The following is a 20,224-nucleotide window of genomic DNA, read 5'->3' on the forward strand; positions in this document are numbered from 1 at the left end:
GCCACAGACTCACAAAGACAAATACATCTATTTTTTAAAATTAATAACAGTAAAAACGACAAATTCGGATACACTTTTAAAGTAATGGCATTTTCTCCGATAGGTGGAGTTTGATACAGTTCATTTACCATTAACTCAAAACACCAATCAATAAACACCTTGGGCTTCCAGCGGTTAATGGAATTCTGTAGGTAGGAAAATACCACTGACCCCAGCTCCCGTAGGTGCTGTCCTGCAATGGAATCCCTTTGCTCAGTTTTCTCCTGTCCAATCAGGTGGAATGTTTCACAGGCACATGGTTTATACAGCTCAAAATAACTTGGGACCTGTGAGCTGACAAATGCTCTTGGCCGCGGTGGTGACAGGTTGCCCAGCTTCTAACAGCCATCCTCACCGAAACTAAGGTTAACTCGGCACTCTCCATGGACGACTATTCTCTCTTTTCGAGGGCGTGAAGAATATCCCCTTTCTCCCGTGTTTTCATCAAAAACGTCTCCTTGGACAATTGCCATCTCAGAAGAAGCGTGCCTGGGTTGGACATCCTCATCTGGGTCACCTAAAAAAGCAAGGTAATATCCAGATTTAAGTTCGAAAAGTGTGTTCCGGTGGTGGGTTGCTGACAATGGGGAAATGGGGTGTTTCAGGGAGCTGGTTACTTACTGTTCCTTAGCGTGGAAGCTAGGAGAACTTTCTAATCATGTATGATGACATACACAGTTAAATGAAAAATGAGGCTTTCTATTCCCAAGCTTTAGGAATAGGGGATGAGACTCATGGAGATGGTATCCGATTTGAGTCCTTGTTTGAGCTCTAAAGAAAAGTTTTTTAACAGAGGAAGCTGTGACAAATATTACTGACATTTTCAGCATACTCACCGACTATACTAATGTGTGCAATGCCTATTTCCCTCTTAAAGGAAATCAAATCTAAAATAATGTGACTCCATGGTTGAAGACTTTCATTTAAAACTTTTTTTTCCCCTGTAAAAGGATCTGCTTGCTATATTTAGTGTTGGGAGATCTGTTCCCTGGATTAATGTACACAACAGCTGCAGAAGTCCTGCTCAAGAGACACTGCTCTCTCTTTCTCTTCTCTCTCTCTCTCTCTCTCTCTCTCTCTCTCTCTCTCTCTCTCTCTCTCTCTCTCTCTGCAGCTGCAACGGATACTTGACAGTCATTGGCAAATGTTTGGCCCGGTACACTGTACTCTTAGCTCTTAGCAGTAACTAGATGTGCATCTTGCATATTTTTAAAACTATGCCAGCAAAGAGAAAAGGTAGATTATTCAGCGTCTCTAGTCAAATAGAGTGAATGATGTGAAGAAATGGTATCGCCTTATCAACTTATTTTCATGTACTTATTAGAGTTATTCCCATCACTCAGTTTGAGACAGATGAAATAGCTATTTAGATTTTTTTCTCTCTCTCAGATCATTAAGGTAATTCGATCACTTTCATGTTAATAATTTGGTAATGAGAAAATAAATTTTATAGGCTATGAATTAAAATTTTGCCATAACGTAACAATTTCTCTTTAATGATGCTCTCAGATTCATTTAAAATCTATAGTATTTTTCTAGGAAGTCAGGACCGTCTACACTTATAGATACTATCTCTGACATTCTATTTGACCACAAGCAAACTATTTAAAACCAAGGCCACTACAGGAAATCTGAAATGCATGGAGATTACACTTTCAGAAGTTAAGAGAATAAGTGGACTCTGAAGCCAACAGCTCGACACTAAACAAATTCTGGGATGTTGTCTATATCTGCACTAAGGTTTTCCTCGGGCCTCCACACTATGTGGCGCACACATTCTCATTATAACAGCAGCCCTGCTTTTAAGAGGTACCCACTCAGAACTACAATGTGTGAACACAATAAATTTAGAGGGTTATTATGCCAGCCAGTTTAGGAATTCACTGAGGTAGCTTTTACAATTTAAGTTTTGAAAAGAAATGGCCCAGAAAGAGTTTTTGTTTTTGTTTTTTAAACAGCCTTTTCGCCGGGCATTGGTGGCATGTGCCTTTAATCCCAGCACTCGGGAGGCAGAGGCAGGTGGATCTCTGTTAGTTCGAGGCCAGCCTGGTCTACAGAGAGAGCTCCAGGACAGCCTCCAAAACAATACAGAGAAACCCTGTCTCAAAACAACAACAACAACAACAAAAAACCCAAAAAAAACAAAAAACCAGCCTTTTCCCCTTTGTTTGAAGATGAAAAACAAGAGGAGCACTACAGGCATGTTTTCATGAGTTTTTACCATGAAAATTAAAAATGTTCTAGAGTGCACACATTTGCTTCTAGGGAATAATCTAGTGGGTCACATGCATGCCTGTCAGAAGACAGCGCTGGAGCCCCTGAAGCTGGCGCACTAGGAGTTGAACCTGGGTCCACCACAAGAACAACAAGTGCTCTGTTTTCCCCCTCAAGACAGAGTCTCTCTGTGTAGCATCCCTGGCTGTTCTGGAACTCTTCTTGTAGACCAGGCTGGCTTCGAACTCACAGAGACACACCTACCTCTGCCTCCTGAGTGCTTCGATTAAAGGCATGCCCCATCACGCCTGGTGCAACAAACGCTCTTAACCAAAATATGCTCAGTTCAAGAGCGTATTTTGTTTTGTTTTGTTTTGTTTTGTTTTGCTTTTTCGAGACAGGGTTTCTCTGTGGCTTTGGAGGCTGTCCTGGAACTAGCTCTTGCAGACCAGGCCTCTGCCTCCTGAGTGCTGGGATTAAAGGCGTGCACCACCACACGGCTCAAGAGCATATTTTGTATAGATGATGATTTTTGGTGGCAGTGAATGTTGATGAGACTATACCCGTGGACACTAGAGAATTCCCAGGGCTCTCACAGAATGAGTCACCTCTGCACAAGCTGCCTGCCTTCCCCTGGAGCCTCATTGCAGCCCCCCTTCAGCAGAGCAGTCACACTTCATCTAGAACTGGGTCTTGGGACTGCAAACTTATCCAGGGCGCTTACCTCCCAACCTCGTAAACACGTTGTGCCAGTTTAATTAGGAAATTTCTCCTTTTTCAAAGTCTTAATTACCCAAGATACAAAGAAATGATATATAAGTAGAGGTGGAAGAACGTAAGTGCGTCCTTTTTCCTCCTTATTTTCTTATTTAAAAAAAAGAAAATTTGAGTTTATGAGAATGTTTTATGTTTATGTTTCCCTATATCAGTGGTTCTTAACCTGTGGGTTCTGGCTCCTTTGGGAGTTCAATAACCTTTTCTCAGGGGTCATCTAAGACCATCAGAGAGCACATGTATTTACATTATGATTCAAAAGAGTAGCAACTTTACAGTTGTGAAGTAGAAATGAAAACAGCTAATGGTTGGAGGTCACCACAACGTGAGGAACTGTATTAAAGGGTCGCAGTGTCAGGGAGATTGAGAAACCATTGTTCTATATAATAGTTCATTGCTTCACACAGCTTCCAAACCTGTCACTGGGACTACCATCAACCTCTCCAGATTCCCTCCCTCCCCCCCTCCCTATCTATCTATATGAATACATTAAGTAACCAATGCCACTCTCATTACACAAATAGACTAGAAACAACACAAAGGTCAAGATGATCATTGTAGCATTGGGGGATAGGCATTGTAATGGTGCACAAAGTGCATCTCACTTGCAGCCCAGTGATTAAAAGGTGTTCCCTACACAGTTCTCCAAGCAAGGGCATATCCCAAAGAATTCACTTATACTGGGTAATTCTATCTGTAATCTCAGCACTCAAAAAGCTGAAGCAGGAGGATTGAGGGAGACTAGTCTGACCTACACAGGGAAATTTTGTATTAAGGAAAAAAAAGTGGGGCCAGTGAGATGGTTCTATAGGTAAGGGTTTGAGACCTACATGGTAGAAGAGCCAACTCCCACAGCTTGTCCTCTGGCCTCCACATATAATCTCTCTCTCTCTCTCTCTCTCTCTCTCTCTCTCTCTGTCTGTCTTTCTCTCTGTCTGTCTGTCTGTCTGTCTGTCTTTCTCTCTCTCTCTCTCTCTCTCACACACACACACATTTTTCTCTCTCTCTCTCTAAATGAATAAAATGAATAAAATGTAATTTTTTAAAAGGCAGCATTCAGGAGCTGGAGGCAGGAGGATCAGAATTTCAAGGTTATTCTCAACTACAAATCAAATTTGAGAATAGTGTAGGCTACAAGAGAACCTGCCACAAAGCCCCAAAGCCCCAAAGAGAACACTGTCGTGTTGTCCCCCTAATGAAAATTCTAGGCCTGGTAATTACGTATCGGCAGAAAATAGTTATGTTAAATGTGCACATAGCTCTATTTTTAAAGCCCTTTCACAGACAAACCTAGGAAGTAAGCAGGGGATTTGTGTGTTGTGTGTGTGTGCTGCAGTAGAAGGTAAGTTGCTTAAACATAACTAACTTATCCTCTCCCAGCATTCTTCATCAGTAACTATTAAACATTAGACTCTTTCTGTGTCAACCTAGAAACTAGATTTGGGTTTTACGAGTTTGTTTTGTTTTTGTGGTGGTTTTATGAACGTGTTCCCGACACTGTGGTGAATACACAATGGTGTTTAAAGAGCTGTGCATAAAAGATGTTTCCTGTTTTACAACCTTACTAAGGAATTGACAGAAGCTATGATTGTTGATGGGAGCAGCTTAATGTTTTGTTATATATATGCGTTGTACAGTGATTAATCATGTTAATTAGTATGCCTCACATACTTATTTATGTTTTGGCATACACTGCTCTATTGGCTGCAGTTACCATGCTGCACTGAGAATCGCCAAAACATATTTCTTCTGTCTAATTGAGATTATGGACTCTTGAGCAACCTCTCCTCACCTCCAATTAAATCCATAACGATACTAGACATGTTTAGCATGTGTAAGGCTCTAAGTTCAGTCCGTAGCACCAAAATATAATAATAAAGTAATAAACAATTATTGATATTTCATAGCCAGAAAATTCTAGCACTTATGTTTAAATTTGAGTTATTTAATGCTGGGCTTTGCCAACTCTCCAGGCAACAACACAGTTTGTTTGTTTGTTTGCTTTTGTAGTACTAGAGATTCGACCCAGGGCAAATGCTCCAAAGTCCCAATGTAAACAGTCACCTTATAAATGAAAGATGAGTTTATAGTGTCACCTTTCCAACAACAGGGGCCTGGAGAAAGATAGAGTTATAATGAGTCAAGAAATATGCCCCATGGGCTAGGGATAGAGCTTAGTAATAGACACTTGCCCAACATGCCAGAGGTCCTGGGTTCAACCCAAAGCTCCAGAGAGAGGAAGCAAGCAAGAAGAATAGCACACACCTTTAATCCTAGCACTCAGGGCCTTTATGAGTTTGAGTCCATCATCTTCTATATAGTGAATTATAGGTCAGCCAGGACTTCACAGTGAGACCCTGTGCCAAAGGAAAAAGAGACAGAGAGACAGAGAATGACAGAGACAGAGAGAGCACTAAAGGTATTAGCATCAAGTTTTGTTTTTATGAAACAAACAAGTTCTCAGGACAGAATCTCCTAAGGAAAAGTCATAGGGAAAAGAAAACACATAGAAACTCAGCTAAGCAAGTGAGTTCTTTGTGTGGCCACTCTGATGTAGGACAATAGCAACATCTATCCAGACAACTGAGGGGGCTTCTTCATTTCCAGCATGGTGCACTTCGCAAACACCATAATGCTTTCTCAGGAGCTGCTACTTATCTTTTTTTGAAAGTGGCTTAAAACTGCATTTCAATTACCAGGGACAACAATGAGAATGTGGCCTAATGTCCCAGGACCCCCCAGATGAAATATCTAAGAGAACTCAAAGTTTCCCTTCCCCAAATTTGATTCTGCCAGCCACCCAGTTGCTCAGGTCATAAATACTCTGGTCTTTCTCTCATCACTCATTCTCAACCTATGAGCAAATCATTGGCATCTGCTTTCAAAAGAGATCTCAAATCCAACCATTCCTCACCACCTCCAGCTACTATCACTCACTGATCCACACCCCCATAGCTGGCATAGCACATCACAACTGATTCCTATTAATCTTCTCCTTTCATAAGGTAAAAAAAATTTGAAGTCCCTTCCATGATTTGCAAGGCCTAATATGATCTGACCTTCTACCTTTTCCTTCTTCCTTCCTTCCTTTTTCTTGTTTTTATTTTTATTATTATTTGAGACAGGGTCTTACTCCATAGTCCAGGCTGACGTGAAACCCATAACACTGCACCTGCCTCATCTTCCCAAGCACTGGGATCCCAGGCATGAGCCACCACACCCAGTCTATGGCCGCGTATATTTCCAACCTCATGTCTTCCTTTCTTCTGCTTTGCTCACTGGGTATGTAGGGTTTGACCCAACACACCACACACGTATCCTTTCTGACCTTGACATTTCTTCCTGGTAAGGAACATTCTCCCTAGTTGGTCAGACTGCTGATATCTCCAAAATAGATTTTCCTGACTCTCCCAGTTAAAGAAACTCATCCTTCTTGACCACCCTCCCTGCTTTCCAGCTGACCACCATGCCCAACTTCATTCTTTGTTCTCAACATTGCTATCCTCACCCCAGGGAAATCGGCTCCATAAAAACAGAGGTTCTGTCTTTTATTGGCCACTGAATCTTCAATACCTGGAATGGTACCTGGCATAGAGAAGATGCTCAATTACTACTAGTTAATGACACGGCAGAGTTATAGCCAGTGATAGAACACGTGTCCAACATGTATGAAGCCTTTGTTCTTTTTTGCAGTATCGTATAGTTTTTCTTTTGACTGCAAGTTTTCTTTTGTCATTTTATCTCTTCTCCCTAACCCTGCGATTAAAAAAATTAAGTAGTAGAGCTAATAGGAAGTTCTGGTGAACAAAATAGCGCAGCAGGTATTTGTCGACTCTCTTCTGTTCTCTGTCTATGGAGAGAATACAATGCAATGTAGGAGAGACAACAAAAACAAAACAAGCAAGCAAACAAAAACCAGACAAATTCAAAGTTAAGCACTGTGTTTGGTAATAAGGACATGAGGTTTTCAGACGTATTGGAGAGAGGGAAGAGGTTCCAGGACAGTGATGTCTTGGCTAAGAGTTGCAAACTATGCAGAATTTAGTCTAGTAAAAGAGAGTAAGGAGAGGTGGGAACAGTGAGCAGGACAATCAAGGAGAATATGTAGTGTTTTGAAATAAGGACAGGCCATTCATGAGCTTCTTCTACCTCAGCAGAATACCGACATTCTGGATAAGTACAAATCTAGAGGTCATCACATTGTCAATGTCTTTCTTAGGAAGTCATTTACTCCTGCTACTATTTCTCCATCATGAAATGTGGTCATATGTGACAAAGGTAACTACCATCTATTGACTGTGTGCTAAGTGCCAAGTGCCGAGACCATTTAATCATCACTTCAGCCTAGAGATGGCCACTGTTGTCTTCCCTGTTTTACAGCTTGAGATGAAGGCTTCCACAAATTAGACTTCCTGACCTTAATACATCCAGGAAGCATCAGATGTTGAGTTGGTGCCATGCACCAACATCTTGGGGAATAAAACATTAAACTACTGCAGAAATCCTATATTTTAAATACTTGGAACTTTTATTATCGGAATAGTTTTATAACCATAAGCATAAAAACAAGCACACATATCTCAGTTGGCTTCTTAAAAAAAAACTATATATAGAAATCAGTGACTATTCTTTTTTTCCACTTCCACCTTAAATATAAGCTTTCTGAAATTTCTTCAACATTAATGTCTGTGCTGTGTTTTAGAAAGAAAAAGAAATGCCTATTTCTTTTTAAAATAGCGATAATGTCAGTTGCATCCTCATAGCCATAGGCCATGTATGAAGGCCTTCGCCTTCTTGAAGTTGTTGTTCTTAATCCCGCAGAAAGAGAGTTAAAGATAAGGAAAGCAAACCCAGAGAAGTCATGTCAATGTCTCAGTCACACACCTGCTGAGAGATGAAGCCATAATTTGAACTCGGATCTCTCTAATTCTAAGATCCAAGCTCATTTCTGTGTTGGCTCAGAACACAGACAAAGTCACATTGTGACACACCATCCCTCAGACGGACAAGCATCCCACTGTCTAAGGCAGTGTTACTTTTCACCCTGGTACTTCAATGTATTCAGAAACTCAAACTGAGCCAAAGAAGTAGCTGATAACAAATAGGTAGTTACAATAATTGATTTATAAATTATTGATTATAATCAGTATATTAAAAAAGCTTTCAAATAGCAGTTTTAGCCTTATTTCATACATCTGTTCTTCCACAGAGTTCATGCACAAATGAAAAATTTCAACTGAGATATCAGTGTTACTTTCATGTGCTGTTTTACATATTATCAGTCTACAAAATTTAAAACTATTCTAGTGAATGAGCATATCATAATTTGCTCAACTGAACATAGTTCCGATTTTCATATTATCATCCACACAATAATGACCATCTTTCTAGATTTAAAGTGATGGTTTCATTCAACACCCTGGAATTTTAAATCCATTGCCTTTGAAGGCACAGTCGACTTCACTGAAATAAATAACTCCAGTCAGAACCATCTCAGGCTCTGGCAAGCGCATAGAAAAAACATTTCACTGTGAGCAATCCTTCCAGCCATCTCTAATTGCCCTCTCAAGGTGACTGCCTACTTTGCCAATTGAGAGGTTAGCTTGGGATAGCACTGTGGAGGTTTGGGAGCCAGGGAAGTTCCTAGGAAGCCTTCAGTGTGATGTAAGTGAGGGGCTGCTGCGTCAGGCCAAAGATGGCTTCCGGGTCAGGTGGCAGAGAAGGATGGACTGAAACAGACTCTTAGAGACAACAGAGACTTAGGGGATTATTTTCTTCCCCATCTTCCCAGGACAAGGCCAATACCTAGTAGCAAAGAATGCCAAAGTAGTCTTCATCCCATCACCACATCTGAGGGTGGGTGGAGCTAAAAGGTGGGGTGCTAAGTAAGTCGAGGTCGATGGAGAAGGTTCTAGCCATCCCTGAGAATCTGTTCAGGATGGGAGAAAATAACAGCCTGAGTGTCACTATCCTCCTGGGAAGTAGCTGAATCTATATATGGGTGACAGCACCAGTACAAATCACATTGTACTATTTTCTTTTCTTTCTTTTTTTTTTTAGATTTTTAAAAAATTTATTCATATGAGTGCTTTGCCTGTAAGTCTGTTTGTGCCCACTTGTATGTCTGAGGAAGTGGTGAGCCTCCATGTGGGTACTGGGAATCAAACTCAGGTCCTTGGTAAGAACAACTACTCTTTTAACCATTGAGACAACTCTTCAGCCCTACACTATTTTCTTAAAGTTTTAAAACTATTTTGTTTTTGTTTTTGTTTTGTTTTGTTATTTTTTGAGGCAGGGCTTCTCTGTGGCTTTGAAGGCTGTCCTGGAACTAGCTCTTATAGACCAGGCTGGTCTCGAACTCATGGAGATCTGCCTGCCTCTACCTCCTGAATGCTGCGATTAAAGGCAAGCGCCACCAATGCTCGTCAAAACTATTCATTTTCAAAGAGTGATATATTTATATATTCACAATTTACAAACTAAGACTGGCACTCAGGTATGTGAAGTCCCCTGCCAAGTGCTACATTCTCCTACCTCTCACATCTTCTCTTAACCGATGTTATTTTAAGATGCTCTTTTTTTTTTTTTTTTTTTTGGTTTTTCGAGACAGGGTTTCTCTGTAGCTTTGTAGGCTGTCCCGGAACTCACTTTGTAGACCAGGCTGGCCTCGAACTCACAGAGATCCGCCTGCCTCTGCCTCCCGAGTGCTGGGATTAAAGGCGTGCGCCACCAACGCCCGGCTTTAAGATGCTCTTAAAAACAGACTTGGGGCTGGAGAGATGCTCAGCCGGTAAGAGCACATACCACTCTTGTGGAGGACCCAGTTTTGTTTTCGGCACACATAGTGGGAGCTGACACCTCTGACCTCACTGAACACCGGCACTTGTGGACACAGACATACAAGTGATTTTTTTTTAAAGTCCCACTACTTAGACTCAACATAAAGGCCAGATTATTCTAGCTGTCAAGAACAGACTGAGCCCAGCAACAACACTAAATTTAAACAGCTTGTCTCTAGTCAAACAACATAAACTTTTTTTCATGAGCCATATATGTCAAGACTACATTTTCAGTAATTAAAGGAGACTATGTTGTCAACTTCTTTCATTTTTCCATAATTCTATTATCACCAAGTTAACAAAATTGACAAGTGAGGAAAGGGTGCAGAACAGATCTGTTTTGAATACGAAAGCACATCGACCATTGCAACTGTTAGCAAAATCTGGCTTAGACAAGTCGATCAGACAGCTCAGTGGGTAAGGGTGTTGCTGCCAAGCCCAAGTGTGATTCCTAGACCTACATGGTGGAAGAAAGAACCTCTGTGGAACATGTATGCCTTACAACAATGAATAAGCAAATGTAAATAAATAAATGTGATTTGATAAATTAGGCTTAGACTTTTTTTTTTTCACATTTTAGGCAAGCATTCTGCCACTGAGTTCCATTCCCTGACACTGTATAAAGTTACTGTGGTTATCTCATAGTTTGTACAATTGAATTCAATGTAAAGAAAGTACTAAAATAGAAATCCCCAGGAGTTTTGTGTTTGTTTTGGACTTTTGAAATAGGGTCTCTCTATATAGCCCTGGTTGTCCTGGAACAGACTAGGTAGATCAGGTTGGCTCAGAACTTGCAGAGATCCACCTGTCTCTGCCTCCCAAGTGCTGGGATTAAAGGTGTTGGCCATCACGCCAATTTAATTTCAGGGAAACTTCATTTCCTTTTACAATGAGGAGTCATTGATAAGTCTTTCACTTTTGTGAAAATGTAAACACTAGGTTAAGCGTTTCTTAACATAATTTAAGTCTGTGCTATAGTAAATACAGGCTTGTTATTCCACAGCAGTGATCTGTTTTCTTTTTTTTTCCTTTATTTACGATGCCCATGACTTTGTTACAGCATGCAAGACGACAGCATAGAAGCATCTACTTCCATCTCTCAGCTTCTGCGAGAAAGCTATCTGGCGGAAACCAGACATCGCGGGGACGAGCGGAGTCGAGCCGAGCCTTCCTCCAACCCTTTCCACTTCGGCAGTCCTTCTGTGGCTGCTGAAGGAGGAGGCCAAGAGGACCTCCCGGATCTGTCCGCTTTCCTGAGTCAAGAAGAGTTGGACGAGAGCGTCAATCTGGCAAGGCTGGCCATCAACCACGACCCTTTGGAGAGAGTGGATGAAGCTCAAGCTAGGAAACGTCTGTCTTCCGACAAGACGAAGCTTTCGCCCAAACCAAGCTTCGAACCTGCCTTCTGCCAGGACAGCCCTCGAGGCCCTGCCAGCTCTAAAGACAGTCCCCCGGAGACCAAGAGGCCACAGTACAGTTCTGAAACCCAGTCCAAGAAAGTCTTCCTAAACAAGGCCGCCGATTTCATTGAAGAGCTGTCCTCCCTTTTCAAGGCCCACAGCTCCAAGAGGATCAGACCTCGGGCCTGCAAAAACCACAAGAGCAAAACGGAATCTCAAAACAAAGCCCCGCAGGAAAACAGCCCTGCTTTCTCAGATCTGACAGAGAGGCGAGAAAGAGCATCTGTACCCATCCCGATCCCTGCAGACAGCAGGGACAATGAGCTCAACCACGCGATTGAACAACGAGAAGCCAAGAGGCGGGAAGCTGAGTTGGCTGCAGGCGAGGCTGCTGCAGGAGACAGCACTCCAGGGTCTTCACCTTCATCCCTGTACTACGAAGAACCCCTGGGGCAGCCTCCGCGCTTCACACAGAAGTTAAGGAGTCGAGAAGTTCCGGAAGGAAGCCGAGTCCAGTTGGATTGCGTAGTGGTAGGAATTCCGCCACCCCAAGTAAGGTAAAAACAGCCACTGAGTGAGTGGTGTTTAGCAATGCTATCTGTCTGCCATGATTGTTCCAGAAAACCCCATACTTCCTTTGAGAAAAGGAGCTAGGATGAAAGGCAGGAACCTAACATTAGCTCCGTAAGTAGTTTAAATTGTCCTAGGGTTGAGACCGTAGTAGGCTTGGAATTGATAGATTACTTGCCCAGCATGTGTGAGGACCTGAGTTCAGCCCCTCACCCCAGCATTGCAATGAATAAAATTTCTTGGACTGGTAGAGTGCTTGTCTAGCTACCATGCTGAAAGTCCTAGATTCCCTCAGCACCACAGAAAACCAAATATGGTGGCACAAGCTTGTATTCCAGCACACAGGAAGGAGAGACAACAGGATCAGTAGGCCAAGGTCATCTTTGACTACATATATAGAGTTCAAGACCGCCTGGTCTACATACGACCATGCCTCAAATTCTTTTCTTCTAAAAGCTGTAAGGTCAGTTTTTAAAAATTCATTCTACGCCGGGTGGTGGTGACGTCCACCTTTAATCCCAGCACTCAGGAGGCAGAGGCAGGCGGATTGCTGTAAGTTTGAGGCCGGGCTGGACCAACAGCCTCCAAAACAATACAGAGAAACCCTGTCTCGTAAAACCAAAAAAAAAAAAAAAAATCATTCTACATGTATAAGACACTATTCTCCTAATTCCCAAGTCCTTTCCTACTATGTATAATGAGTAGAGGGGATGATCAGTGTGTGTGTGTGTGTGTGTGTGTGTGTGTGTGTGTGTGTGTGTGTGTGTGTGTATGTGTGTGTGTGTGCGCGCGCGCTCGCGCCAACACACATGCACATTAGCCTGTCCTTGAGTTGCTGGGAGTTTCTCTGCCTTTACCTCCCATCTTACCAGGGGAACACTGGAAGAAAAGACAGACTCTACCACACCTGACTTTTTTTTTTGGTTTTGGTTTTGGCTTTTTTCCAGACAGGCATTCTCTGTATTGTTTTGGAGGCTGTCCTGGAACTCACTCTGTAGATCAGGTTGGCTTTGAACTCACAAAGATCTGCCTGTATCTGCCTCCTGCACACCTGGATTTTACACATAGCTTTTTTTCTGGGGATCCCAGATTTGATTCTCATGCTTGCAAGTCAAGGGCTTTATCTGCTGTGCCGTCTCTCTGTCCCTAAAGACACTCCTCTTTGCTGTGTCTACCATAGTCAGCTGTTTTGTGAGGTCCACAGGCAGACGTTTCAGGGCCTACATGAGCTGCACCTAACTTTATGGCCTAATGTTATCCTATACTTTGAAGTATTCCCTTTTATGTTTGTGGTCCCACAGAACCTGGAAGCAACCTTAGCTTCCCAGGTGATATTTGGTACCTCTTTTATTACTATATGGTAATATGAATAGTACAGCTAAAATACATTGTTTTGTGGAGAATTACTAGTATTCAGAGGCCTGGAAGAGTTTCTATATTTCACTGACCACCTAATCACTGCTAGAAGATGACATCATTACTATGTAACCTTTAGTCTCTGTAAGTCAACAGTATTTCATCTTTTTCTTTCATAATATTCATACAATAAAGCAATCATGTCAATATGAATAATTATATTTTATGTATGCACACTAATTGAAGATATTCTGGCCCAAAGACATATTCATATATCAGATTTTGCTTTCAAGGGTAACATAAAGCATATCCAATATTATTTTCACAGTGGTGTGGATAGTTTACTATCAGGTTTCCCAACTGACCTTCAAAGCAGGACTCCATGGTTTTGAGTCTTGAGTGTCAAGCATCACTTCTAACCCATGCTGGCCTCTCAGGAATGTTGAGTGAGTCAATGAATAAATAGTGGATGGGGAAGACTACACATTACTCTAATTACTGGAGAGGTCCCTCGGTGTGAAGAGCATTGAGGACCCTGAGGAGAAGGTGCAGAGTGAATCGGCTCCTGGTGTGACTTCCCTGCACTTGGCATGTGCAATTGATACTGGTTCTCATCATTTGGGAGAGTATAAGGCAGAGGACACCATCTGAGTGTTAAAAACAAACCAACAAACAAAACCAGAAAAGCAAGAGATTTATTCACTTCACATTTAAATCGTGAGTTAGACAGTTGGACAAAGAATGGGAATGGTGGTGTCTGACCTTCTCCTTTATATATGACTGATGGCACTGCCTGGGACTTTAGTCAGTAGAGTTTGTGAGGTGTCATTTCAGCAGCATGACACATGTCTCTCCACAGCTTCTGATCAGTCTAAGTAAACTGGTGAGCCCTTAGATTACAGCACACACACACTTTAGAGTGGTGCAGTCCAACTCACTGGTTTCGGGCACAGACTGTTTTTTCAGAAAAAGACAAAATCACTCAAGAAGTCATTCTCCCCATTTTTCAATGGTGACAGTCTCGGTTACAAGACCAATTCAGTACGCCACCCCAAGAAGTCAACCAGGATTATAAAGTATCCCTTCCCCAATCAAAGTAATCCAATAGCCACCCAAAACTGGTTAATCAGGCAGGCAAAATTTTACAAACCTATACGTTTTCAAGCTAGAGAGGTGGCTCAATGGATTAAAGTGCAACTATGAGGATCAGAGTTCAGATCTCCAGGACCCACACAATGCAAGATTCCCAGGTACACTGGTTAGTTAGACTAGATGGAATGGGTGAGCTCCAGGCTCAGCAGAGACCTCATCTCAGTAAATAATATGGAGAGCAATAGAAGAAGGCATCTGATGTGATGTCAACCTCCCCCAACCCCATGCATGAACATGAACTCACACACATGTGAACATGCATACATACATACTCACACACAAAACATGTATACACACACAAAATGAAAGTCATGTATGTGGCTACTATGAAGCAATACTAATTTTACCTGGGAAAAATTTCTCTACTGATAGAGTTCATGTCTATACCAACAATTGTTCTGAGGCCAGGAAACGTGTGGGAATTTATTACATTCATTTCTGAATGAACTTATACTGAATTTCCAGACTTTAGTTATATGAAGAAAACTATAATTTTCTTGACCGGCTATCAGCCGTCAATATTTTCCTAATACAGAATTTATACATGTCTACTCTGAAAGCAATATTTGTTTAGCTTTTAATTTGCTTGACACCATTGTCAATGCAAATATACAGATAATATAAATTCATACCTATGCTTTCCATGAGGTTGAAATCTAATGGAAGAAGTCATCCTGATTTCTATAGAAGTAACCCATATGTTCTCAGGCTGTGAAATAGGAAAGTTGAAGAAGGCTGTGGAGATGTAAAGGCATTCCAGTTGAACTTTGAAGACCAAACAGGAGCTACTTAGAAATGGACTCATTTGTTCTTCAACAAACACCCATTGAGTCATTAAAGTTGTTCCCCAAGAGTTCAAAGCAGTGGGCTATTGGAGGTTAGTGACCTTGTTTTAAAACCACATCTAAACCATTCTGAGAGGGCAACTCATAATCTAGTACGGAAATCAGACATGTAATCAGAACGATGCAGTATCGTATAATAAGGGGCATACAAAGAGTAGGGCTGGGGACGCCTAAGACTGGTCCCCAGCCCCACATAAAACCAGACATGGTGACACATGCCTATAATCAGCACTTGGGAAGTAGAGGCAGGAGGGTCAGAAGTTCAAGGTCGTCCTTAGCAACATAGCAAGTTTGAGGCTATGTTAGGCTCCATGGGACCCTACCTTTGAAAAGAAAAGAGTATAGGATGCAGTTGTGGCTCAGAAGAGACATTGCTATGCCTGGAGTGCAAGATAAAGCAAGCACTGGACCCTGGAGTGGGAGCAGGGTTAGAAAAACCAAGTGCAAGTGCCCGCAGACAGCTGCTCTCAAGGAATCTCAAGCCCTTGTCTGGTGGAGAGCTGAGGGCAGAGGCACTAATGAAGAGGTGGGTGGAAAGGATGAACCCTGTCCTGCCAAGGAGGCCTGCTGACAGAGGGCCCCAGATCCCGGCCCTGTAATATTGTCAAGTGACAGGGAGGAGACTGACCTAACCAGAAAGGAGAGTGGAGCCGGATGATTCCGAAGGGCCTGGAAAGGGAAGTCCAGAACAAACTGGATACTGTCTAAGGTTGTGTGAGCAAAGTGAGAGGGAGCATTTGGGGAGGATGGTTCTGGAAGGCTGGGTTAGATCAGGAAGAGGTGGAGTGTCGAGGTTTCTGGGGAAGCCACCGAAGGTGTCCTGGGCATCAAATACTCCAAAGTGGGATGGGTTGCCTGCCAGGAGAAGGAGAAGAAAGGACGCCAAAGACCAATGTTTAGATGAGGCTGAACTCTGTGACTGACTAGACTGGAGGGATGATTTAAGAAACTACTCCATTTGAAAAGGCTGGGCAATGTTGTGCCGGGGAGGCAGCAAGTGGATCCTTGGGGCTCCCTGGTGGATAGTAGGCTGCTATGCTCCAGGAAACATACCCATGCACATAAAGGCAGCACATTGTATGAGAGTCTCAAAGAATAAATTGGAAAAAAAGAAAGATACAGTAACTGATGAATGACACCTCATGTCAACCTGTAGTTTCCACAAGCATGTGTATGCACACCTGCACGCACACTCACACCCATACACACTCACACACACACACTAAAATTATTCCACAAGTTTGAAGCTGGGTACCTGGAAAACAAAACAAAAGGCATCGTGGGCCAGGAGCGGCCTAGTGGAAGGAGGAAGAGGAATTCAAGGTCATTCTTAGCTACACATGAATTGGAGACAACCCAGAGACCCTGACAGAAAGGGATTACAATATCTGAAGAGTTACCCTGGACACTAGGAAGGTCTGCCTCAGCATCCCTGTGCCTTGTATAAAGCTAAGTTGGTCTAGTCTAAGAGGATAGAGGGAATGCTTGCCTTTCCCTAGTGTTTACAAAGGAGCTGGCCACACAGTGCCGGTGAAGAGCAGTGCTAGAATGGAAAACAGTAGTCTCCAACTTTCCTTCAACAGTGACTCCCCCGAAAAAACTTCCCCAAGTCTCCCTCCCTCTCTGTGTGTGTGTGTGTGTCTGTCTGTCTGTCTGTCTCTCTCTGTGTCTCTGTCTGTCTATCTGTCTGTCTCTCTCTTTCTCTGTCTCTTTCTCTGTCTCTTTCTCTGTGTGTGTGTGTCTGTCTGTCTGTCTATCTGTCTGTCTGTCTGTCTCTCTCTCTCTTTCTCTGTCTCTTTCTTTGTGTGTGTGTGTGTCTGTCTATCTGTCTATCTGTCTGCTGTCTCTCTCTCTCTCTCTTTCTCTGTCTCTTTCTCTGTGTGTGTGTGTGTCTGTCTATCTGTCTATCTGTCTGTCTGTCTGTCTGTCTGTCTCTCTCTCTCTCTTTCTCTGTCTCTTTCTCTGTGTGTGTGTCTGTCTGTCTGTCTATCTGTCTGTCTGACTGTCTGTCTGTCTCTCTCACACACACACACACACACACACACACACACACACACTTTTAAGATAAAATCAATATAGTTAGGCTTACAGGAGCTGAGCAGAGAACACCTGATGCCTCCTTGTTGCCCCGCTAAAGCTCCTAGCACATCTCAAGGGACCCAGCAACACAGATCTCTGATCCATAGGGTTCTAACAACACACCACAGCTGAGCTGGGGATGTACCTCAGCTGGCAGAGCGCTTGCCTAAGATGTGTGAGGCCCCAGGTTCAATCTATAGCAAAGCATAAACCAGGCGTGGGTGGTACAGATCCTGGATTCCTAGAACTAGGGAGGTAGACACAAGAAGGATCAAATATTCATCATTCTGGTCAAAATAATGAGTTCCAGGGTAGCCTGAGACTTTGTCTCAAAAAAAAAAAAAGTGCAATGATGAGTCATTTCAGCTTGTAAAATAGGAGTGTCATGGTCAGGAAGGAAATGAAGCATACTGGGCAGCTGTCTCCGGGCTCCTGTGTGTAATAGGCGCATTTCACCTACATTCGTGTAACTTCAGTTTGGCAAGCTGAAAACACCTCTGTGCTTTTAGTCTTGGTTTCCAAGTGAATTATGTTGAGATCTCTCAGTAGAAGCGAGATCCTATCTCGATAAAATTAGCATTTCTGGAAAGCCTGTTAAGCTTGGGCAGAGTTTCATTCTGGGTCCTAGAAAATGGCATCCACTGGTGCGGTAGCCGTGGATGAAAGCCTGCAGGAATTCACAGCAAATGGCCCTGGTGCCTTTCTGTGTCCTGACTCCAGATTCTTTGCCCAGGAATGTACAGCTGGGTAACTCTGGGGCTGCCTGTACACAAACTTCTAAGGCAGCACAAGTCTACCTTTTTATAGCAATCATCACCTGCTATGGTTGTTGGGTTTCCTTATTGCTACTCTGAGGCATTTGCTTGACAGTAGGACACCAAGGAGACAGAAAGGAAATGCTATAGTTGTTTTAAAACAGAAGAAAGGATGTTGTGTAGCCATGGGGGCTCATGCGCATAATCCCAGCCAGCATTGGGGAGGTAGAGGCAGGAGGGTCCCAAGTTTGAGGTCCTCCTTGGCTACTTAGCAAGTTGGAGGCCATCCTAGGCTACATGATGCTAAAAATAAAATAAAGCTATTTTTTTAGGGAGTGTATTGAGACAGGGTTTTTCTGTATAGCCCTGGCCATCCTGGAATTTTCTGTAGATGAAACTGGCCTTGAACTCACAGATCTTCCTGCTTCTGCCTTCTGAGCGCTGGGATTAAAAGCGTCCCCCACAACTGCCCAGCAAGGAAGGATATCTTAAATAATACAGAGGCAGGCCATATTCTGTTATTTCCGGGCCTTTCCTTTAACCTTTTGGGAAATCCCACATTCACTCATTCCTCCAATGAGTATTTAGCACAGTTGTGTGTCTTGTGTCTAAGTTTAAATCAAGCACTTTCAGAAAGCTTAGAGTCTAGTAGGGGGATCATATTTAAAAACTCTACAAATAATACATAATTTTAATAGTGATGAACTGTATATAGGAGGGAACACATAGTAGGGGACAAGCCTAATGATTGATTAGGAACATTTTCCCTAAAAAATAGTACTAGAGCTGACACCTAAAGAGTGGCTAAAGGAGTTAGCCCAACCAAGTGAGGGTAGGGGAGGGGGAGCCACTGTCACAGGATGAGGAAACAGAAAAGTCCTTGAGGCAAACAGCAAGGTAACTGCCGAGTATAAGGAACTGAACGAATTCACAAGGCCAAAACACTAGGAGTGAGGCAGAGCTGGTTTGGAAGAAAAGGCGGCGGCTTCACATAGCTTCTACAGCAGGCAGAGTAGCTCACTGGACCTGCGGCATGAGTGTCTCCTGGGACCTAAACAGGCAGGAAACTTCATAGACTTCACCCAGGAGCCCCTGAGCCAAGGTCTGAAGAGGCGGTCAGACACCATATTTTAACAAGCTGCTGGTAACGTGTTGATAATTGATGACGCTTAGCAATGCGTGTGTCTCTACTTTGTCTATAATTAAAAAAGAAAAAAATAGTTAGGGGTCAGCAAGATGGCTTGGGAGGTGAAGGTACTTGCCGCAAAGGTTGACAACCTGAATTTGATCCACAGAGCCCACGAGGTGGAGGGAGAGAGCTGACTAGGCATGTTGTCCTCCAACATCCACATGAACACTACGGCATGTGAGCACACACCCATCCCCCATACACAGAGTATAGGTATTAACTTTGTAAAGATTAAGGGTATGGTAAGTCTGTCCTGTAAAAATTTTAGATGAAAGGAATAAGAACCTCTGTATTCTTTCGCTACGTGACTTTTCTTCCTTAAGGGCATATGACTCTATTCAGTCATTTTCATTGCTGTATAGTATATTACCTCGTGGTTAGATTGATTGTTGTGTTACTACCCATGTACATCTGATTGGCCTCACTGTTTTTTCACACATGAATAATTGTATACGCTCTCAATATATTCCGGTGAATGACTTTTACCTGGTATGTTACTGTGGGTAGCGATGGAACTGTAGGCAGTGCGTGTATAACTAACTTCAACTTCGTAATTACAGCCGATTGTTTTTCCCAAAGAGTTGCCCTGGTTTATGTTTTCACCAAAATAATGTAAGACTTTGGTTATTCTGCATCGTTGCCAATGTGGACAATACCAGTTTAACCATTATAATAGGCATGAAGAACTGCCTCGTGTTATTTAGTCGTTCCTTTTAAAATTTATCTATTTATCTGTTTATTTTGTGTGTGCGTGCGCCATGGTGTGAACACAGGCTTTGGAGGACAGCCTGTGGGAGCGAGTTCTCTCCGTCCACCGCTCCGCAGCCATGGATTTTACCAGCACCGATCTTGCTGGCTCCAGGTGTTCTTATTTTTCTACTGAATTGCTCGGTCCTTTCTTTTTGTAAGATTGGGGGCGGGGGATGTGTTTCGAGACAGGATTTCTCTTGTAATAGCTCTGGCTTTCCTGGAACTTTCTTTTTATAGCCCAGGTTGACTTCGAACTCACAGA

The 20,224-nt window shown here is 42.8% G+C and overlaps 1 protein-coding gene across 3 annotated transcripts in view; it reads left to right on the plus strand.

Moving 5' to 3' along the window:
- The first annotated feature begins 345 nt into the window (after positions 1–345).
- Positions 346–20,224, plus strand: part of Mypn (myopalladin) — an 83,831-nt gene continuing 63,952 nt past the window's right edge. Inside the window, exons 1-2 of one of the 3 annotated variants that reach the window (XM_040732377.1) lie at positions 346–569; positions 10,927–11,823. In XM_040732377.1, the coding sequence (XP_040588311.1) occupies positions 10,928–11,823 (896 nt within the window). In that variant the 5' untranslated portion in view covers positions 346–569; position 10,927. The remainder of the gene's footprint in view (positions 570–10,926; positions 11,824–20,224) is intronic. The other 2 variants (XM_021227604.2, XM_005070812.4) reach the window with 2 other exon arrangements.

Source organism: Mesocricetus auratus, unplaced genomic scaffold (genome assembly GCF_017639785.1).
Source record: "Mesocricetus auratus isolate SY011 unplaced genomic scaffold, BCM_Maur_2.0 Super-Scaffold_100027, whole genome shotgun sequence".
Lineage (NCBI taxonomy): Eukaryota > Metazoa > Chordata > Mammalia > Rodentia > Cricetidae > Mesocricetus > Mesocricetus auratus.